General features: G+C 45.3%; 1 protein-coding gene across 1 annotated transcript; it reads left to right on the top strand.

Moving 5' to 3' along the window:
- Positions 1-6,532: 6,532 nt before the first annotated feature.
- Positions 6,533-17,897, top strand: LOC142204225 (alpha-2,8-sialyltransferase 8E-like). The gene is made up of 7 exons (XM_075275534.1): positions 6,533-6,752; positions 11,025-11,105; positions 13,849-13,935; positions 14,438-14,579; positions 16,229-16,341; positions 16,950-17,036; positions 17,432-17,897. Exons 1-7 carry the CDS (start codon positions 6,661-6,663, stop codon positions 17,895-17,897), a joined length of 1,068 nt encoding a protein of 355 aa, XP_075131635.1. The 5' UTR covers positions 6,533-6,660.
- The last annotated feature ends 6,524 nt before the right edge of the window (positions 17,898-24,421 follow it).

The following is a 24,421-nucleotide window of genomic DNA, read 5'->3' as shown; positions in this document are numbered from 1 at the left end:
ATCTGTCTCGGACGCCACAGTCACCATAACAAGTGCTCTAATCCTCACATTGAGTATACAGGCCAGTAGTCAGCAGTATATAGCAGCGCTATCTGTGAGGCTCCAGCACTTATCTGTACCACACCTGCTATCTCTAGGACAATATGGCTGTTATCTGTAACGTCACAGGTCGGAGGACACAGAAGAAGAAGAAGAGTCACTGAGAACCGGAGATCTTCTGTGAAACACAACAAGTTAATACTGAACAGAAGACAGGGCGGTGTATACTGTATAGTAGAGGGATGTGTATACTGTATAGTAGAGGGATGTGTATACTGTATAGTAGAGGGATGTGTATACTGTATAGTAGAGGGATGTGTATACTGTATAGTAGAGTGATGTGTATACTGTATAGTAGAGGGATGTGTATACTGTATAGTAGAGGGATGTGTATACTGTATAGTAGAGTGATGTGTATACTGTATAGTAGAGGGATGTGTATACTGTATAGTAGAGGGATGTGTATACGGTATAGTAGAGTGATGTGTATACTGTATAGTAGAGGGATGTGTATACTGTATAGTAGAGGGATGTGTATACTGTATAGTAGAGGGATGTGTATACTGTATAGTAGAGGGATGTGTATACTGTATAGTAGAGTGATGTGTATACGGTATAGTAGAGGGATGTGTATACTGTATAGTAGAGGGATGTGTATACTGTATAGTAGAGGGATGTGTATACTGTATAGTAGAGGGATGTGTATACTGTATAGTAGAGGGATGTGTATACTGTATAGTAGAGGGATGTGTATACGGTATAGTATAGAGATGTATATACTGTAGTGTGCTGTGTATACGGTAGGGTAGAGAGCCGTGTATACTTTAGAGAATAGAGGGATATGTTTACTGTAGAGTATATGGCTGTGTATACTATGAAGAATAGATTGATATGTATACTGTAGAATACGGGGCTCTGTACACTGTAGAGATTAGAGAGATGCCTGTATTGTATACTAGAGTACAAGGCTGTGTATACAATATATGCATCACTGTGTATATATTATCAGTAGAGATGAGCGAACAGTGAAATGTTCGATATTCGTTATTCGTTTAGAATAGTCACTCATCAAACCCCATTATAGTCTATGGGGAAAAATACTTGTTTCAGGGGATCCCACCATTCACCTCAGGAGAGTCACCAAGTCCACTATGACACCCCAGGAAATGATGCAACACCTCTGCAATGCAACTGGGACAGCAGGGGGCGCATGTCTGGGGGCATCTAACACACCAAAGCCCCTCTATTACCCCAACATCACAGCCTAACAACTACACACTATACACACTCACTACAACCTCTATCAAAGTGGGGGGAAAATACCTGGAAACCTTCTTTACTCCCCAAATGGATGAACACAAACCCCAATTTTACTCTAATGAAACCTTACCAAGCACCCCTTTAAATCACATTGCCCATGACAATCATGGATGGAATAGACAATGGGAAATCCTTCAGTCCCCCCCTGACCTGTCATTGTGGATGTGTGTGATGTGGTAAGACCTTCCAAAATTCACTTTCCTGACCCTTAACATGAGCCCTTCCAAACAAAGTTACAGGACCTTAAGCTGAGCTCCAGCAGAGATTGAGGCCCTTGGCATGAGTAGAGCCTTGCACCAGCAGAGATTGGGGAATCAGGGTGGATTGAGCCTTTAAGGATCAGAATTGTGCAAATGCAAATTGTGCAGATGGAATTGTGAAAATGAAGGCTCTATCCAGTGGTGGTTCATTTTTATCAAAGTGAACCGACGGGTGCGCTTGTCAGTGATGATACCACCGGCTGCGCTGAATACCCTCTCAGATAGGACGCTGGCGGCAGGACAGGACAGCACCTCCAAGGCATATAGGGCAAGTTCAAGCCACAGGTCCAACTTCAACACCCAATACGTGTAGGGCGCAGAGGGATCGGAGAGGACAGGGCTGTGGTCGGAAAGGTATTCCCGCAACATACGCCTATACTTTTTTTTTTTTAAATGTAGATTGTGAGCCCCACATAGAGCTCACAATGTACATTTTTCCCTATCAGTATGTCTATGGATTATGGGATGGAAATCCATGCAAACACGGGGAGAACATACAAACTCCTTGCAGATGGTTTTATGCCCTTGGTGGGATTTGAACACCAGGACCCCAGCGCTGCAAGGCTGCAGTGCTAACCACTGAGCCACCGTGTGGCCCCTAACATGCGCCTATACTTCTCACGCCTGGTGACACTAGGACCCTCAGTGGCGGCACTTTGGCGAGGGGGTGCCATCAAGGTGTCCCAGACCTTAGACAGTGTGCCCCTCGTTTGTGTGGACCGGTGAGAACTTGGTCACCTACTGGAGGAACTGCCCTCCCTGCCGCCAATGTCACATGCTGGAAACATCTCCATCATATTCTGCACCAATTGCCTGTGGCAAGCATTGATGCGATTGGCCCTCCCCTCTACCGGAATAAAAGACGAGATGTTGTTTTTATACCGGGGGTCAAGGATAGCAAAGATCCAGTACTGGTTGCTCTTCATTATTTTGACTACGCGCCTGTCACTTGAAAAGCACCCCAACATGAACTCAGCCATGTCTGCCACAGTGTTAGTTGGCATGACTTCGCTACCCCCACCGGAAAGGTCACTCTCCATTTCCTCCTCTTCCTCCTCCTCCTCCCTTTCACCCCATCCCCGCTGCAAGAATGGGACGCATTGAACTTCCCCGGTAGCCTCCTGTGTCACAATCATATCATCTGCCACGTCTTCATCCTCCTCCTCCTCCTCCTCCATCATTAAACGATGTGAAGCAGACAGCTGGTATTTGGGAAGATGGAGGCGTTGCTGGAGTTTTTTGAGGCTAGCAGGGGCTACTGTAGACTTGCAAAAGTGGGCGCACAAGTGCACACTTTCACCAGTAGCTCCGGAACATTTGGGTATGTCTTTAAAAAACGTTGCACCACTAGGTTAAAGACGTGGGCCAGGCATGGAACATGTTGGTATCCGGCAAGCTCCAGAGCTGCTACCAGGTTCCTGCCGTTATCAGACACAACCATGCGTGAGCCCCGGTGCAGTGGCTCAAACCATATTGCTGTCTCATCGAGGAGGGCATCCCTCACCTCGGAGACAGTGTGCTGTCTGTCCCCCAAGCTGATGAGCTTCAGCACGGCCTGCTGACGTCTATCCTTGCCAGTGCTGCAACGTTTCCAGCTCATAGCGGAGGAGGAGGGTGTTGTTTCAGAGCCCCTGCCAGGAATGATAGGCGGGGAGACGAGGTACACTGACCCAGTTTGTGACCCATTCCCGGCCTCAACTACATTCACCCAGTGTGCCGTCAGTGAAATGTAGCATCCCTGTCCGCATGCACTTGTCCACGCGTCGGAGGTTAAGTGGACCTTTGTGCAAAGTGCGGAACTTAGGGCCCGCCTGATGTTGAGTGACATGTGCTGGTGCAAGGCGGGGACGGCACACCGGGAGAAGTAGTGACAACTAAGGATGGTATAGCGAGGTGCCGTACTTGCCATCAGGTCCCGGAAGGTCGGAGTTTCCACATGCCGGAACGGCAACATTTCCTGGGACAGGAGTTTGGAGATATGCGCGTTCAAGGCTTGCGCATGGGGGTGGGTAGCGCTGTATTTTTGCCTGCGCTGAAAAGTCTGACAGATGGTGGGTTGCTGGGAGGAGGCACATGATGGTGGAGGAGAAGGAGCTGAGACAGGAACAGGGGAGGATGAGGGAGAAGTCCCCAAAGTTACGGAGCCAGATGTTGCAGTGTCCTGGCTGGTGGTCTGGACTGCAGCACCGGCACTGGGAACAGTGGGAGAGGCAGTGGCGGCAACGCCTGACGACGATTGTCCTGTGTTTGTTCTCTCCCACTGAGTCCAGTGCTTGGATTCCAAATGACGGCGCATAACATTGCTCTTTTCAGAGCCCCTACTCAGTTTCAAGTGGCAAATTGTGCAAACCGCACTATATTTGTCCTCCGCGCATTCCTTGAAAAATCTCCACACCATCGAGGAACGTGCCTTTGATGGGGGAGTTTTTCTGGGCTGGCTATGATAGGGAACATCTTGGGCCATTCTGGGTGTGGCCTGGCTTCGGCGAAGCAGCTGACCTCTGCCTCTGGACATGCCTCTGCCTCTAGCTACCCTCTTTGGTGCTGCACGTCCCTCAACATCCACACTGCTTTCCCCGCTTGACATCCCCCCTGTCCAAGTCGGGTCAGTGTCCTCGTCGTCCACCACCTCCTCTGTCAATTCCTGTCTTGCACACCACACATGGCAACAGGCTGCCCTGATGGCAACTGTGTCTTGTCATCATCACTGAGGGTAGGTTGCTGGTCAACCACCCCAAAATCAACAGGAGATGGAGGAGACTCCAGTGCTTGGGCATCTGGACAGAAAATCGTCTGGTAGCTCCATGGAATTGGGAAATGGAGGGACAGGGAGAGGGACAGTTAAAGGACCAGAGAACAGATCCTGGGAGCAGGGAAAGTTTGGATTACTCTGCTGGGAAGATTGGTCATTTTGGGAGGAAGGCTGACCAGAATGTGGTGTAGGAGGAGGAGTTGAGGTAGAGGCTGACTGGCTGGTGGATAATGTGGTGGAAGCATTGCCAGCCATTGTAACACATGTTCCTGGTGCTCGGGAGGAGCGCAATGCATGCTGTCCCTGAGGAGTAGGCATGGGATGTGCTGTGGCTTCACCGCGACCTTTCTCCCCAGCAGCATTCCCATGTCCCCGGCCTCGCCCACGGCCTCCTCCACGTCCCTTACGGGTAGATTTGGTGGGTACACACTGTGACAACCTGGATGAAGCGTATATAGCCTGAGAATTAGAATGTATATCCCACTGCTTTTTTGTGGGTACAGAGCTGTTGTGTTTCTTCTTCTTTGCTATTCCTGCCGAGCAGAATCTAAAACCTCACTAGCCCTCAGCAGATCTGTCTCTAACTAAGTGCAAGCACAGAATGAATCGGAGCTGATGCCGCCTGTTCTTATCAATCTAAGGTCACATGTCCTCGGCAGCCAATGGCTTTGTCCTAGTTTTTTCGATGCCACTGTTGTCATAGTTCCTGTCCCACCTCCCCTGCGCTGTTATTGGTGCAGAAAAAGCGCCAGGGAAGGTGGGAGGGGAATCAAACTGTAAGCGCATTTTTAACTCGGTGTTTGTATGAAATCGAACATGGTGAACAGCGTGATGTGTGATCGAACATGTACTCGATAGAACGCTGATCGCTCATCTCTAATTATCAGTAAGAGAAGCACCACCCAGGCCACCAGTATCAGGAGAACCAGCACCACCACCAGTATCAGGAGCTCCAGAACCACCACCAGTATCAGGAGCTCCAGAACCACCACCAGTATCAGGAGCTCCAGAACCACCACCAGTATCAGGAGCTCCAGAACCACCACCAGTATCAGGAGAACCAGCACCACCACCAGTATCAGGAGAACCAGCACCACCACCAGTATCAGGAGCTCCAGAACCACCACCAGTATCAGGAGCTCCAGAACCACCACCAGTATCAGGAGCTCCAGAACCACCACCAGTATCAGGAGCTCCAGAACCACCACCAGTATCAGGAGCTCCAGAACCACCACCAGTATCAGGAGAACCAGCACCACCACCAGTATCAGGAGCTCCAGAACCACCACCAGTATCAGGAGCTCCAGAACCACCACCAGTATCAGGAGCTCCAGAACCACCACCAGTATCAGGAGAACCAGCACCACCACCAGTATCAGGAGCTCCAGAACCACCACCAGTATCAGGAGCTCCAGCACCACCATCAGTATCAGATGCACCAGCACCACCATCAGTATCAGGAGAACCAGCACCACCACCATTATCAGGAGAACCAACACCACCACCAGTATCAGATGCACCAGCACCACCACCAGTATCAGGAGCTCCAGCACCACCACCAGTATCAGGAGCTCCAGAACCACCACCAGTATCAGATGCACCAGCACCACCACCAGTATCAGGAGCTCCAGCACCACCACCAGTATCAGGAAAACCAGCACCACCATCAGTATTAGGAGCTCCAGAACCACCACCAGTATCAGAATCTCCAGAACCACCACCAATATCAGATGCACCAGCACCACCACCAGTATCAGATGCACCAGCACCACCACCAGTATCAGATGCACCAGCACCACCACCAGTATCAGATGCACCAGCACCACCACCAGTATCAGATGCACCAGCACCACCATCATCATAAGTAAGAGGAGCACCAGTATGACCACCGGTATCACCAGTACCAGCATTATCACTAGAGAGAACACCAATATTACGATGAGTAGGAGGAGCACAACCACCAGTAACAGGAGCACCAGTGCTATCACCATTAGTAGGTGCACCTAACATAATGCTCATGTACAATATGCCAGCATTTTACTATGGTCTCTACAAATAGAGTTCTGTGGCCCCTGAACCTGTTCTACAGGGGGCCCAGCCCTGGTCACTGGGAATTCTGACTCCATTTCCCAGTCCATCCATCTCACTTCCTCATGGATTGGATTAGTATCTTGCACTTTGCCTAAGACTATCCCTACAGTGACAGTCACACCGGGATCAAAGAGCAGATTCCTGTGCGGAGAGGAGGAAGAAGAAGAAGAAGAGTCTCCATGTCAGACAGGCTGAACCATGCGGCGAAAATCATGTCTACCTATCCTCATATTCTTCAGTCTACATGGATTCTACACCAACCTGCAGAACCGGATCGGGGTCTATCTCTGGTAATGACTGATAAAATATCTATCTATCTATCTATCTATCTATCTCCTATCTATCTATCTATCTATCTATCTATCTATCTATCTATCTATTTGTCTCCTATCTATCTATCTATCTATCTATCTATCTATCTATCTATCTATCTCCTATCTATCTATCTCCTATCTATCTATCTATCTCCTATCTATCTATCTATCTATCTATCTCCTATCTATCTATCTCCTATCTATCTATCTATCTCCTATCTATCTATCTCCTATCTATCTATCTATCTCCTATCTATCTATCTATCTATCTATCTATCTATCTCCTATCTATCTATCTATCTATCTATCTATCTATCTATCTCCTATCTATCTATCTATCTATCTATCTCCTATCTATCTATCTATCTATCTATCTATCTATCTATCTATCTACCTATCTATCATCTATCTATCTATCTATCTATCTATCTATCTCCTATCTATCTATCTATCTATCTATCTATCTCCTATCTATCTATCTATCTATCTATCTATCTATCTCCTATCTATCTATCTATCTATCTATCTATCTATCTATCTATCTCCTATCTATCTATCTATCTATCTATCTATCTATCTCCTATCTATCTATCTATCTATCTCCTATCTATCTATCTATCTATCTATCTATCTATCTATCTACCTATCTATCATCTATCTATCTATCTATCTATCTCCTATCTATCTATCTATCTATCTATCTATCTCCTATCTATCTATCTATCTATCTATCTATCTATCTATCTCCTATCTATCTATCTATCTATCTATCTCCTATCTATCTATCTATCTATCTATCTCCTATCTATCTATCTATCTATCTATCTATCTTCTATCTATCTATCTATCTATCTATCTCCTATCTATCTATCTATCTATCTATCTATCTCCTATCTATCTATCTATCTATCTATCTATCTCCTATCTATCTATCTATCTATCTATCTATCTATCTATCTATCTACCTATCTATCATCTATCTATCTATCTATCTATCTATCTATCTATCTCCTATCTATCTATCTATCTATCTATCTATCTATCTATCTCCTATCTATCTATCTATCTATCTATCTATCTCCTATCTATCTATCTATCTATCTATCTATCTATCTATCTCCTATCTATCTATCTATCTATCTATCTATCTATATATCTATCTATCTCCTATCTATCTATCTATCTATCTATCTATCTATCTCCTATCTATCTATCTATCTATCTATCTACCTATCTATCATCTATCTATCTATCTATCTATCTATCTCCTATCTATCTATCTATCTATCTATCTATCTCCTATCTATCTATCTATCTATCTATCTATCTATCTATCTGTCTCCTATCTATCTATCTATCTATCTATCTCCTATCTATCTATCTATCTATCTATCTATCTCCTATCTATCTATCTATCTATCTATCTATCTATCTATCTATCTATCATCTATCTATCTATCTATCTATCTATCTATCTATCTATCTCCTATCTATCTATCTATCTATCTATCTATCTATCTATCTATCTATCTCCTATTTATCTATCTATCTATCTATCTATCTATCTATCTATCTATCTCCTATCTATCTATCTATCTATCTATCTATCTATCTATCTATCTCCTATCTATCTATCTATCTATCTATCTGTCTCCTATCTATCTATCTATCTATCTATCTATCTATCTATCTCCTATCTATCTATCTATCTATCTATCTATCTATCTCCTATCTATCTATCTATCTATCTATCTCCTATCTATCTATCTATCTATCTATCTATCTATCTATCTATCTCCTATCTATCTATCTATCTATCTATCTATCTCCTATCTATCTATCTATCTATCTATCTATCTATCTCCTATCTATCTATCTATCTATCTATCTATCTATCTATCTGTCTTCTATCTATCTATCTATCTATCTATCTATCTATCTATCTCCTATCTATCTATCTATCTATCTATCTATCTATCTATCTCCTATCTATCTATCTATCTATCTATCTCCTATCTATCTATCTATCTATCTATCTATCTATCTATCTCCTATCTATCTATCTATCTATCTATCTATCTATCTATCTCCTATCTATCTATCTATCTATCTATCTATCTCCTATCTATCTATCTATCTATCTATCTATCTCCTATCTATCTATCTATCTATCTATCTATCTATCTATCTATCTATCTCCTATCTATCTATCTATCTATCTATCTATCTCCTATCTATCTATCTATCTATCTATCTATCTATCTGTCTTCTATCTATCTATCTATCTATCTATCTATCTCCTATCTATCTATCTATCTATCTATCTATCTCCTATCTATCTATCTATCTATCTATCTATCTATCTCCTATCTATCTATCTATCTATCTATCTATCTATCTATCTATCTCCTATCTATCTATCTATCTATCTATCTATCTATCTATCTACCTATCTATCATCTATCTATCTATCTATCTATCTATCTATCTATTTCCTATCTATCTATCTATCTATCTATCTATCTATCTATCTATCATCTATCTATCTATCTATCTATCTATCTATGTATCTATCTCCTATCTATCTATCTATCTATCTATCTCCTATCTATCTATCTATCTATCTATCTATCTATCTCCTATCTATCTATCTATCTATCTATCTATTTCCTATCTATCTATCTATCTATCTATCTATCTATCTATCTATCTATCTATCATCTATCTATCTATCTATCTATCTATCTATCTATGTATCTATCTCCTATCTATCTATCTATCTATCTATCTATCTATCATCTATCTATCTATCTATCTATCTATCTATCTATTTCCTATCTATCTATCTATCTATCTATCTATCATCTATCTACTATCTATAGAGATGAGCGAACACTAAAATGTTCGAGGTTCGAAATTCGATTCGAACAGCCGCTCACTGTTCGTGTGTTCGAATGGGTTTCGAACCCCATTATAGTCTATGGGGAACATAAACTCGTTAAGGGGGAAACCCAAATTCGTGTCTGGAGGGTCACCAAGTCCACTATGACACCCCAGGAAATGATACCAACACCCTGGAATGACACTGGGACAGCAGGGGAAGCATGTCTGGGGGCATAAAAGTCACTTTATTTCATGGAAATCCCTGTCAGTTTGCGATTTTCGCAAGCTAACTTTTCCCCATAGAAATGCATTGGCCAGTGCTGATTGGCCAGAGTACGGAACTCGACCAATCAGCGCTGGCTCTGCTGGAGGAGGCGGAGTCTAAGATCGCTCCACACCAGTCTCCATTCAGGTCCGACCTTAGACTCCGCCTCCTCCAGCAGAGCCAGCGCTGATTGGCCGAATTCCGTACTCTGGCCAATCAGCGCTGGCCAATGCATTCTATTAGCTTGATGAAGCAGAGTGTGCACAAGGGTTCAAGTGCACCCTCGGCTCTCCTACATCAGAGCCGAGGGTGCGCTTGAACCCTTGTGCAGCCTCGGCTCTGCTACATCAGAGCCGAGGGTGCGCTTGAACCCTTGTGCACACTCTGCTTCATCAAGCTAATAGAATGCATTGGCCAGCACTGATTGGCCAGAGTACGGAATTCGGCCAATCAGCGCTGGCCAATGCATCCCTATGGGAAAAAGTTTATCTCACAAAAATCACAATTACACACCCGATAGAGCCCCAAAAAGTTATTTTTAATAACATTCCCCCCTAAATAAAGGTTCTCCCTAGCTATCCCTGCCTGTACAGCTATCCCTGTCTCATAGTCACAAAGTTCACATTCTCATATGACCCGGATTTGAAATCCACTATTCGTCTAAAATGGAGGTCACCTGATTTCGGCAGCCAATGACTTTTTCCAATTTTTTTCAATGCCCCTGGTGTCGTAGTTCCTGTCCCACCTCCCCTGCGCTGTTATTGGTGCAAAAAAGGCGCCAGGGAAGGTGGGAGGGGAATCGAATTTTGGCGCACTTTACCACCCGGTGTTCGATTCGATTCGAACATGGCGAACACCCTGATATCCGATCGAACATGTGTTCGATAGAACACTGTTCGCTCATCTCTAACTATCTATCTATCTATCTATCTATCTATCTATCTATCTATCTATCTATCTATCTATCTCCTATCTATCTATCTATCTATCTATCTATCTATCTATCTATCTATCTCCTATCTATCTATCTATCTATCTATCGATCATCTATCTATCTATCTATGAATATTTCTTGACCCAAGTCCTCTCTCTCTTACCAGGAAACAAGTAAACCACAAGGTGTTGTCTCCGGCACATTGTGAAGCCCTCCGAGTCATCATCTTACAGACACCTTTGAATAGGTAAATGTGGATAGAGATGTGATAGATAATGTGAGCTGTAGTATTTTCTATCATGAAAGCTTCTATCATTGTTCCATCAATGGGGATAACCTCGGACCAGATGCAGAAAAACAGACTCAAACCCTGATACTACCAGGACTGTGGTTTCTTCCAATCCTGCCATAAAAACCATTGTTGTTGTCCTCATAATGGTGAACTCGTGAGTGTTAACCTCAGTCATTAGTTGCTTAGAGGTGACTCTCATGGACCTGTATACACCTTGCACCCTTAGAGGTGACTCCCATGGACCAGTATACACCTTGTACCCTTAGAGGTGACTCTCATGGACCTGTATACACCTTGCACCCTTAGAGGTGACTCCCATGGACCAGTATACACCTTGCACCCTCAGAGGTGACTCTCATGGACCATTGTACACCTTGTACCCTCAGAGGTAACTCCCATGGACCAGTATACACCTGGCACCCTTAGAGGTGACTCTCATGGACCAGTATACATCTTGCACCCTTAGAGGTGGCTCTCATGGACCAGTATACACCTTCCACCCTTAGAGGTGACTCTCATGGACCAGTATACACCTTGCACCCTTAGAGGTGACTCTCATGAACCATTATACACCTTGCACTCTTAGAGGTGACTCTTATGCACCATTATACACATTGCACCCTTAGAGGTGACTCTTATGGACCATTATACACATTGCACACTTAGAGGTGACTCTCATGGACCATTATACACCTTGCACCCTTAGAGTTGACTCTCATGGACTATTATACACCTTGCACACTTAGAGGTCACTCTTATGGACCAGTATACACCTTTCCCCCTTAGAAGGTACACTCATGGACCATTATACACCTTGCACCCTTAGAGGTGACTCTCATGGACCAGTATACACTTTGCACCCTCAGAGGTGACTCTCATGGACCATTATACACCTTACACCGTTAGAGGTGATTCTCATGGACCATTATACACCTTGTACCCTCAGAGGTAACTCCCATGGACCAGTATACACCTTGTACCCTTAGAGGTGACTCTCATGGACCATTATACACCTTGCACCCTTAGAGGTGACTCTCATGGACTATTATACACCTTGCACCCTTAGAGGTGACTCTCATGGACCATTGTACACCTTGCATCCTTAGAGGTGACTCTCATGGACCATTGTACACCTTGTACCCTCAGAGGTAACTCCCATGGACCATTATACACCTTGCACCCTTAGAGGTGACTCTCATGGACCATTGTACACCTTGCATCCTTAGAGGTGACTCTCAAGGACCATTGTACACCTTGCACCCTTAGAGGTGACTCTCATGGATCATTGTACACCTTGCACCCTTAGAGGTGACTCTCATGGATCATTGTACACCTTGCACCCTTAGAGGTGACTCCCATGGACCTGTATACACCTGGCACCCTTAGAGGTGACTCTCATGGACCAGTATACATCTTATACCCTTAGAATTGACTCTCTTGAACCAGTATACACCTTCCACCCTTAGAGGTGACTCCCATGGACCTGTATACACCTGGCACCCTTAGAGGTGACTCTCATGGACCATTATGCACCTGGCACCCTTAGAGGTGACTCTCATGGACCAGTATACATCTTATACCCTTAGAATTGACTCTCTTGAACCAGTATACACCTTCCACCCTTAGAGGTGACTCTCATGGACCAGTATACACCTTGCACCCTTAGAGGTGACTCTCATGGACCATTATACACCTTGCACACTTAGAGGTGACTCTCATGGACCATTATACACCTTGCACCCTTAGAGGTGACTCTCATGGATCATTGTACACCTTGCACCCTTAGAGGTGACTCTCATGGACCATTATACACCTGGCACCCTTAGAGGTGACTCTCATGGACCAGTATACATCTTGCACCCTTAGAGGTGGCTCTCATGGACCAGTATACACCTTGCACCCTTAGAGGTGTCTCTCATGGACCGTATACACGTTGCTCCTGGTACTTTCCTGGGGAGGATAATAATGGTCTTGAATTTCCTTTCTTTCTACACAACCTGTCTGGCTCCGGATTGGTGGAGTCCACTTTTTATTAATGGTTTTGTAACCTTTTCTAGTATTATGAGCAATAACAGCTCTTCTTCTGAAACCTTTTCTAGTATTATGAGCAGTAACTTCTGAGTTCTTCTGAGGTCCTCGGACATCTCCTTTGCTCCTGCCATGACACTTCTAAAAACATGTTCTGAAGATCATACTTTCATAGATTCCTGTTCTTTTCATAAACCTGATCCCTACTCACACCTGATGTTTATCCCATTGATTGAGACCTCCTTTGCACTGTCCGCTAACCCCAAAGGTTCACTTACTTTCACCCCTCACAAATATGTGATATTAGATCATTGTCTTCTAGGAATGAATGACCAAGTCTAATATTTTTTACATTGATTTGTTTCTTTATATTCTGTTGTGTGATATATGATATTAGGATTAGTCGACTAGTCACCGGTTCTGTGGTGGATTCCGGTGGAATTTGTGGCCTTACTAATGGCACATTCTGACTTTATGGAAAATAAATTTACAGTAGAGAGGTCTCGTAGCTCCCTTTGACATCAATGTATCAGGATAGATGAGTAGATGAGCTATAATATAACTTTTTTAGTTCCGATCAGTTGGATGATGAGATGGGACATTTGCCGATCCCGGTGTTTGAGGACTACGACGCCTGGTTCACATTATGTATTGATGTTTTTGTCTGCAGGGTCAAAGGGAAAACCTTCATGAATTACGTGAGCGACCTCCAGAGATGTCCCTGGAAATACGATCCGGCAGTGCACAATCTGATAAAGTGAGGACCAAAAAGTACCAAACCTTCCCCCGACCATGGACTGATATAATATTACAAATAAAGGGGGATACAAAAATATCCAAAAAATGTAATATTTGACACAACCACAGTTTAGCTCCACCTCTCAACATTCGATGATGTTCATGTAGTTGCTAGGCTTTACTTCCTTGGTTAGAGCGGCACCATGACTCCATGTGTGCTATTTCTAATAATAGGTGCCCCCTTTATACCCCTGAGGTGCTAGTGTATATCAGTATATCGCATGTCTAGACCAGCTTGCCAATTTTTCATGGTATTTTCATTGTGGTCTTATGGTCTTCTATGCCCAGGTGACCCTTGACGTCAGATGGTTCATGGCTAGATGTCCCATCATTCTGTAGGACACGTTCCTCAGCCACATCCATCACAGCCCAAACCTTCAACCCCCATCATCTACTACTTTACATTTTTTCTAGATCTTTCTTTTTTTCATTCTTCTTCTATGTCTTGGTTCCATTTACAGATCTCAGTTCACAAGATGCTGTAATGCATCTCACAATATGATCGCCACCCAGCAGAACATTCCTTTCGGAAAGGAGCTCAAATATGAGATGAGCCCCAGGAACCTGACAATTGACAAAAAAATTTTCCAAATGCTCCCAAAGGTAAGAACCATGGATAATATGTAAGCTCCTCGGTCAAGGCTCAGGTCAACCAGCACAGCTAGAAACATCAAGAGCAGATGGGACCATTAGGATGAAACAAACCAGATCAAGATGGCCAAGGGTCCAGGACGTTAGACTGTGAGTATCAGTCTACAAATCTGAAGGAGCAAGACAAAGGCAAAATAAGACAAAAAGTCAAGGTCAGGGTCAGAATCAGGGTCACCTACAAGTAACTAGAATGATAGGAATGTGTGATTTTCCTGCTCACCATGTTCAATGGTTCCAGTACCTGGGCAGACTCTATCCTATGTTCTATTTTTGGCCATTTCCACAGGTTCGTCAATAACATTGACATCCCAAATAGCCATGAAAAATAGTCTGTTTTGTTAATTTTTTAGAGCTGTTTTTATTCATTGTCATGTGAATGCAACCTTAGGGTCAGAGCTTCCTCTAGTGTCCTATGTATGATACTGCTGGAGCTCCCTCTAAGGACCAAGGTATAACTCTACACGTCAGCGCTCCCTCTATGGCTCGCACACACTACTACATGCCAGAGCTCCCTCTGACATCACACAACACCTAATAGGGCTGCCTATATAAACTTCATTCTGAGCACCATCAGGTGCCACAGTGCTAGGTCCCATCCTGACTCCACCATTCTTGGAGTTCTACCGGAGCCTTGTGCACCTGACCTTGGCTTCTGAACCATCCAAATCATCTCAAGGCCTCATCAGACCACTGAGGTCCAATCAAAGACATCTGAAGTCATTCTGGAGGCCAGAAAAGGCTGGAAGAAGACCAAGAGCACTAGATGACACAAGGGGTCCAGGACAGGAGACAGAAGGTGAGTGTCAGTGTTTATTACTTTTCTGCACCGTCCGTGAGCCTCCACTTTTATACTCTGAAGTGTGAAGACACCTCAGAGCAGAATAATGATTTGTGGGTGGCAAGACCCCAAAATCCTGAGTTTGGCCAAAGTTGAGATTTTTTGAACATTTATAACTAACTTGGCTCATTGCCAACCGGTTCACTCATTTCCCAACGTGACCAATGGCTCGAGGTAGGCAAAATTCAGGTCAAGAGCAAGACATGGTGGTTGGATCCGGGAGTGGTAACAAATTTTGTCTGTAATCTACAACATTCAGGCAGTTCCATGGTGGTAATGGAATAATGAATGGGACATTTGGTGCCAGGTCTATGGTCTTGGGTCAATGTATAGAAAAGCCATGGTGTGTATCCCAACCAAAGGTCTATAGATCCTAGTTAGGACTTGGAGTAAGACTTGACACTGCTACCGTAGGAATGGGTTGGTTCTAGGGATTCCAACTCTTTTTGTATGGGTTACCTCATTGTGATGTAGTTCGGAGCTATTGGACTAAGGAGATACCTTGGGAAATCCAGATTCCTAAGTTGTCTTTTACTATTTCATAAATGTGTTGGTGCACCCATAGAAGGAGTGCCATCTAATGAGCCATGGACATGTTCTCTGCAAGGGGAATTTACACAAACTGCTCAGAATGTCAACCATCATGGATACTGGGAATGGAAAAGACTCTGTGTCATGTATACCTTGTGCATAGGTAGAGGTGGACATTGAAATGTCCTTGTAGTGATCCATGTACTCATGACATGTGCCCCTTCTATTCCAGACATCGCCGTTCACCACGAAACCCTTCGACACGTGTGCTGTGGTTGGGAACGGAGGAATTTTGTTGAACAGTTTATGTGGGAATGAAATTGACCAAATGGATTACGTGTTCAGGTAAGAAACTGGTAATGGTGTTGTATATCAGTATTATACCCCACAGTCTCTTCAAGAGTATAAACAGTGGAGAACCATCAAAGGTGCGGAAAAGTAATAAACACCGATAATCAACTCTACTGGACTGTCCGGTGGCATCCGGTTGTGCATTGCAGTCATCTTTGGTCATCTTCTGGTCTCTTCCAGCCTCCAGGGTGATGTCATGGACCTCGTGGGATCACGTGCTTTGATACTTTGAAGCCACATAACTTTGGCACACCCTACATGATTTCAGAGGCCTCAGTGATCAGGTGGTCTCTGACAACACCTAGGAGGCTGAAAGAGACCAGAAGATGACTGTAGATGACCAGAATGAAGAAACAGATTCCACAAAGGAGTCCAGGAGATGTGAGTGAAGGTCGGCATCAGGGTCATGTTTTTTTTGGACCTCCCCTGGAATCTGCTTATTATTCTCCTCTTCTTCCTCTTTCCTGTCCATCTCTGCCTAGTTAGATGCCTTCTCTCATGCACTTGATCTTCTCATTATATGTCTTGAGTCTTTTGGGCACGTTGAGTCTACATCGGGATCATCTCTTCTAATGGTTTATTGGATGTCTCTTCTGTTACAGGCTAAATTTGCCACCTATGAGCATAGCAGACGATATTGGTACCAAGTCCGATTTTGTCAGTGCAAATCCAAGTATCCTGATACTAAGGTGAGGTGGACAAATACAAACAAGAGAATGGATGGTGGAAGGTCATGGAGATGACAAAGAAGGATTATTTTTAAGCAATTGACCATGCCTTTATTATTGTATGTGTGACATAATAATGAAATGTGTCCATCAGTATGGGCACTCCAGATATCTCTGGACCATTGGGGAACAGACTTAAAGTGGGAGTCATCTCTCACCCAACCCAAGGATGTCAATGATAGCGAAGGCTTACTCAGGTAAACATTGATGTTCAAGCCTTTATCATCTCACATGGTTGACTACTACTGATGCTGTCCATGTCCATTGGTCATCTCTACTCACCACTAGTTATAGGCAGCATGTTGTGGACCCACCAAGCCATCTAACTGGTTTGACTTTGGCTTTTGACTTTGCAGGTTTCAAAAGCTCCAGGAGACTAGAAGACCGTTCATTGAGCTCTTGAAGAGTTATGGTTCTGCCATGATTGTCTTACCAGCGTTTTCGTATGCCCGAAATACAGATGTCTCTTTCCGAGTCTTACATTCGGTACAAGACTTCAACTTGCCAAACAAAGTTGCCTTTTTCCATCCACAATACCTGAGAAATCTCTCAATGCACTGGAATGAGACAGGACTGAATGTCAAGCGTTTGTCTTCTGGGCTCATGCTGGTCAGTGCAGCCATGGAGCTCTGTAAGAAGGTCACCCTCTATGGGTTTTGGCCATTTCTTGAAGATCCAGAAGGAAACCCTGTTCCTCATCACTATTATGATAACATTACGCCCAAACCTGGTTTCCATTCAATGCCTGAGGAATTTTTTTTCTATACAAAGATGCATGTGAAGGGGGCGCTACACCTCAAAGTTGGGCAGTGTTCTTCATGAAGGTCGTGGTCACATCTTGTGACTATAAGGTGAAGATGACAGATACAATGTGACTGTTTCACCACTAGTGTCCTTTTTTCAATACTCACATTTTTCATAGTTTTTACTACATATTGGACTCCTGGTCTTCTTTCTGTCCTCTAGTTCTCCAAATCTTGTAGGATTGTTTATTTTACAAGTTCCATTCTGTGTTATTTTACTCCTCATAATTTTTTTTTTTTTGTTGCTTGTGTATATTTTTCATGTATTATTGGTTAATTGCAGATTTGCACAGAAGATTGTGGTGCATTCATCTCATATCTCACGGGCAGGGCCCTCTACCCCACTGTGCCAGGCGGTCACTGTTAGTATTATTTCTACCTGTATATTCTGTGTATTGTATGTAACCCCCAAATGTAAAGCACCATGGAATTAATGGTGCTATATAAATAATAATAATAATAATAATAATAATAATAACTGATGTGTGAAGAGCTGGGTTATGGTTGGAGTTGGGCATTAAGGTTAGAGCTTTGGTTTGCCTATTCCCTTCCGGGTATATAGGGTTTAGAGCCACGAGTTGTGTGTTAGGAGTTGAAGGTTATATTTACAGTAGGTTAGGGATAACTTTATAGTTTATTACGCATATGTACAATATGAGTGTAAAGCTGGGAGTGGTACCTCAACTGTGGAGAACATCTTGTGTGGTACCAGAGACCCCCAACCCAATGGGCTACAATGACTACCGACCTGTAGCACTGACATCCCACCTGATGAAGGTCCTAGAGAGACTGGTCCTGACACACCTACGCCCCCTAGTGAGCTTCGCTCTGGACCTCCTCCAGTTTGCCTATCGGCCGGGCATTGGGGTAGATGCCGCCATCATCCACCTTCTTCATAGAGCTCTCTCTCACCTGGAGAAACCCGGGAACACTGTGAGAATAATGTTCTTTGACTTCTCCAGTGCGTTCAGGAGAAGTCAAAGAACATTGGTGGAGGGCTACTGAGGGAGAAGCTGAACCTTGGTGGAGGGGACCATCATCTTTCCTACTGGATCCTAGACTACCTGACAACCCGCCCTCAGTATGTGAGAGCCCAGGACTGTGTGTCTGACACTGTGATCTGTAGTACGGTGGCACCACAAGGTCCAGTTCTTGCCCCATTTCTCTTCACACTGTACACTGCTGACTTTAGGCACAACTCCTCCAGCTGTTACTTACAGAAGTACTCCGATGACTCTGCTATAGTCGGCCTTATCACTGATGGCGACGATAGGGAATACAGAGACTTATACCGGGACTGTGTGGACTAGTGTCAGCAGAACCAGCTCAGGATTAATGCTGGGAAGACCAAGGAGTTGGTGGTGGACTTTAGTAAACGGAGAAGTGCTTTGACCCCGGTGGAGATCCAAGGAACATGTATTGAGATTGTCAGGACCTATAAGTACCTGGGCGTGATCCTCAACAATAAACTAGACTGGTCTGATCACCTGGAGGCGCTGCACAGAAAGGGCCACAGCAGACTCTACCTGCTCAGGAGGCTGAGGGCCTTCGGAGTCCAGGGGCCACTTCTTAGGGCCTTCTTCATCTCTGTGGTTGCCTCAGCCATCTTTTTCGGTGTGGCCTGCTGGGAGAGCAGTATATCAACCAGGGACAGAAATAGACTTGACAGGCTGATCAGAAGGGCCAGCTCTGTCCTGGGGAGCCCCTTGGACCCAGTACAGGTGGTGGGTGACAGAAGGACACTGTCTGTGGTGACCTCCATGCGGGAGAACAAATCTCACCCCATGTATGAGACCTTGATGGGACTTGGCAGCACTGTAAGTGACCGTCTGCTTCACTCCAAGTGTGAGAAGGAGCGCTATCGCAAGTCCTTCCTTCCAACCGCGACCAGGCTGTATAATCTACATCAGACCAAACGAAGACTCCGCACAGAGAACTAATGATTATGACTATGAAGTCTTCCTTCTTTCTCTTCCATTTTTCCTTAGCTGCTATGGCCTCCTAGTATATCTTCTCTTCTCAGCATATGTGTGTCTACATCTGTATTATATTACTATGTATTATCCTGTATCTGTATTACTATGCTGCTGTAACATGCTGAAATTTCCCCAATGTGGGACTATTAAAGGATTATCTTATCTTATCTTATAGTTGTGGTAAGGTTAGAGTATATATTAGGTTAGAAGTTGTAGCTGGAGGTTATACTGTGTTTACAGTAGGTTATGGATAGCTTTATAGTCATGTGTAGGGTTAGAACCTTCCATTAGTATAATTGGAACAGTTTGTAACAAAACGCCTCACACATCACACCTCACACCTCACGCCTCACTCCTCATATCTCATTATCTTTATTATATTAATTTATTACAAGTACAATATATATCTCATTGAGATCCAGTCACATTAAATAGTCAGCTGGGGCGAGGCTCGAATTAGTTGACATGACAGAAGATGGCAGCTTGCCTGGATCATGGAGATAACAGGAGGAGACAAAATAAACTGAGAGCATAAGATTAGATAAGTGTTATAGTATTATAGTACTGTAGATACATAAACCGTATACAGCTCTGTCACCGAATCCCTCAAATATAACTCCAATAGACATCACATAAAATAGATCGATTGCCCATTGGGTGTTCCTGGCTGAAAAGATGATGAAACAGGATTAGGGTTGAGCTGATCTTGACTTTTCAGGATCGATTTTGAAATCCGATTTCCAATCATTTTTCATTCGAACCCGATCTCGATCCCAATTCCGATCCCAATGCAAGTCAATGGGATTTTTTTATTAATCGGAGATCGCATTTTAAAAGCAATCCTATTCACTACACAGCGTGGAATCTAAGAATTGTTAGAATCCACGCTGTGTAGTGAATCACTAAGTAGCCAGAGGATTTTTTTTAATCCTCTAGCTACTTAGTCCCCCTGGTGTCCACTTACCTCCAGAGATGGCTGCTCTGCTGTTCTTCGCCTCTCTGCCTCTCCAGCTGCAGTCTTCTTCTCCCTTCGCTGCCCCCTCCCTGCCAGGTTAGGAGAGTGTGGGCGGGTACTGGGAGGGGAGACGTCATGTCTCTCTGCCCTGTACTCGTCCACACTCTCCTAACCTGGCAGGGAGGGGGCCCCGAGGCGAAGAAGACTGCAGCTGGACCGGCAGTGAGGCGAACAGCAGCAGATCAGCCATCTCTGGAGGTAAGTAGCTACGAGACATGTTACTTTACATGACATGATCGCTCAACCCTAAACAGGAGCTAATATCAGGGTACCCATTATGTATGGGAACAAACAGCTCACTCCATTAACCACCACTAGAGATGAGCGAACACTAAAATGTTCGAGGTTCGAAATCCGATTCGTACAGCCGCTCACTGTTCGAGTGTTCGAACGGGTTTCGAACCCCATTATAGTCTATGGGGAACATATACTCGTTAAGGGGGAAACCCAAATCCGTGTCTGGAGGGTCACCAAGTCCACTATGACACCCCAGGAAATGATACCAACACCTCTGGAATGACACTGGGACAGCAGGGGAAGCATGTCTGGGGGCATCTAACACACCAAAGACCCTCTATTACCCCAACATCACAGCCTAACAACTACACACTTTACACATTCCAAAAAACCTCTATCAAAGTGGGAAAATACCTGGAAACATGTGTATTTGGCCCTTGGAGTGAGGCGAGCTTGTCACCAGCAGTGAATTTGGCCCTTGTAGTGAGTTGAGGTTGGCACCAACATTGCTTTTGAAAATCAGGGTGGATTGAGCCTCTAACCAGCAGAGTTTGGGCAAATTCATAGTGGAGGGAGCCTCTAAACACCCCAGTTTGGGCAAATTCATGGTGGAGGGAGCCTCTAACCAGCACAGTTTTGTGAAATTCATGGTGGAGGGAGCCTCTAACCAGCAGTTTGGGGAAATTCATGGTGGAGGGAGCCTCTAACCAGCACAGTTTGGGAAAATTCATGGTGGAGGGAGCCTCTAACCAGCCAAGTTTGGGGAAATTCATGGTGGAGGGAGCCTCTAACCAGCCAAGTTTGGGGAAATTCATGGTGGAGGGAGCCTCTAACCAACACAGTTTGGGGAAATTCATGGTGGAAGGAGCCTCTAACCAGCCAAGTTTGTGGAAATTCATGGTGGAGGGAGCCTCTAACCAACCCAGTTTTGTGAAATTCATGGTGGAGGGAGCCTCTAACCAACACAGTTTGGGGAAATTCATGGTGGAAGGAGCCTCTAACCAGCCAAGTTTGGGGAAATTCATGGTGGAGGGAGCCTCTAACCAGCACAGTTTGGGAAAATTCATGGTGGAGGGAGCCTCTAACAGCACAGTTTGGGGAAATTCATGGTGGAGGGAGCCTCTAACCAGCACAGTTTGGGGAAATTCATGGTGGAGGGAGCCTCTAGCCAGCCAAGTTTGGGGAAATTCATGGTGGAGGGAGCCTCTAACCAGCCAAGTTTGGGGAAATTCATGGTGGAGGGAGCCTCTAACCACACATCTCCAGCTGTGACGGATCGGATGCTATCCCTGACTCCTCTGTGTGATCTGCGTTATCCCTGATGTCAATCAGAGATTCTCTCAGAACACACAAGAGCGGGATTGTAAGGCTCACCATCGCATCTTCAGAGCTCACCCTCCTTGTGGACTCCTCAAACACCTGTAGGATGTCACAAAGGTCTCTCATCCATGGCCACTCATGGATGAGAAACTGAGGCAGCTGACTTTGTGGCACCCTAGGGTTTTGTAGCTGGTATTCCATCAAAGGTCTCTGCTGCTCAACCACTCTACTCAACATCTGAAACGTTGAGTTCCAGCGTGTGGGGACGTCGCACAAAAGCCGGTGTTGTGGCACATGCAGGCGTTGCTGGAGAGATTTTAAGCTAGCAGCGGCTACTGTCGACTTGCGAAAGTGGGCGCACATGCGCCGCACTTTCACCAGTAGCTCCGGAACATTTGGGTAGCTCTTTAGGAAACGTTGCACCACTAGGTTGAAGATGTGGGCCGGGCATGGAACATGTTGGAGTCCGGCAAGCTCCAGAGCTGCTACCAGGTTCCGGCCGTTATCACAAACGACCATGCCTGGGCCCAGGTGCAGCGGCTCAAACCATATTGCCGTCTCATCGAGGACGGCATCCCTCACCTCGGAGGCAGTGTGCTGTCTGTCCCCCAAGCTGATCAGCTTCAGCACGGCCTGCTGACGTCTACCAACGCCAGTGCTGCAACGTTTCCAACTCGTAGCTGGGGTCAATCTAACAGTGGAGGAGGAGGTGGTGGAGGGGGAGGAGGAGGAGGAGGGTGTTCTTCTCGTGTCCCTGCCAGGAATGTTAGGCGGGGAGACGAGGTACACCGGGCTAGTTTGGGAAGCAGTCCCAGCCTCAACTACATTCACCCAGTCAGTGCCGTCAGTGAAATGTAGCGTCCCTGTCCGCATGCACTTGTCCACGCGTCGGTGGTCAAGTGGACCTTTGTGCAAAGCGCGGAACTAAGGGCCCGCCTGATGTTGAGTGACACGTGCTGGTGCAAGGCGGGGACGGCACACCAGGAGAAGTAGTGACGGCTAGGGACGGCATAGCGAGGTGCCGCAGTTGCCATCAGGTCCAGGAAGGCGGGAGTTTCAACAAGCCGGAACGCCAACATCTCCTGGGCCAGCAGTTTAGCGATGTTGGCGTTCAAGTCTTGCGCGTGTGGGTGGTTAGCGGTGTATTTCTGCCGCCGCTCCAATGTCTGAGAGATGGTTGTTTGTTGTAAAGAAGCGCCTGATGGTGCCTTTGATGGTGCAGGAGAAGGAGATAAGACAGGAACAGGGGAGGATGAGGAAGAAGTCAACAAAGTGGCGGAGGCAGATGAAGTGGTGTCCTGGCTCGTCCTCTGGAGTGCATCGCCAGCACTGTGAGCAGTGGCAGAGGCAGAGGCAGTGGCGTGAACAGCGGGCGGCCTTTGTCCTGCCGTTGCTGCATGCCACTGATTCCAGTGCTTGGATTCCAAATGACGGCGCATTGAAGTGGTGGACAGGTTGCTCTTCTCAGAGCCCCTACTCAATTTTGAGAGGCAAATTGTGCAGACAACACTATATCTGTCCTCGGTGCATTCCTTGAAAAAACTCCACACCTTCGAGAAACGTGCCCTTGAGGTGGGAGTTTTTCGGGGCTGGGTACGAACTGGAACATCTTGGGAGATTCTGGATGTGGCCTGGCTTCGCCTAAGCTGCTAACCTCTGCCTCTAGCTACCCTTTTTGGTGCTGCACCTGCCTCAACATCCACACTACTTTCCCCGCTTGACATCCCCCCTGTCCAGGTCGGGTCAGTGTCCTCATCATCCACCACCTCCTCTTCCAACTCCTGTCTCATTCCTCCTCCCGCACAATGCGCATGTCAACTGGCTGCCCTGACGGCAACTGCGTCACATCATTGTCGATGAGGGTGGGTTGCTGGTCATCCGCCACCAAATCGAACGGAGATGGAGGAGACTCCAGTGTTTGAGCATCTGGACACAGATGTTCGTCTGTTAGGTCCGTGGAGTCGCGAAATGGAGGGGCAGGTTGAGGGACAATGA

This window comes from Leptodactylus fuscus, chromosome 5 (assembly GCF_031893055.1).
Source record: "Leptodactylus fuscus isolate aLepFus1 chromosome 5, aLepFus1.hap2, whole genome shotgun sequence".
NCBI lineage: Eukaryota > Metazoa > Chordata > Amphibia > Anura > Leptodactylidae > Leptodactylus > Leptodactylus fuscus.
This window is presented reverse-complemented; position numbering and strand designations above follow the sequence as displayed.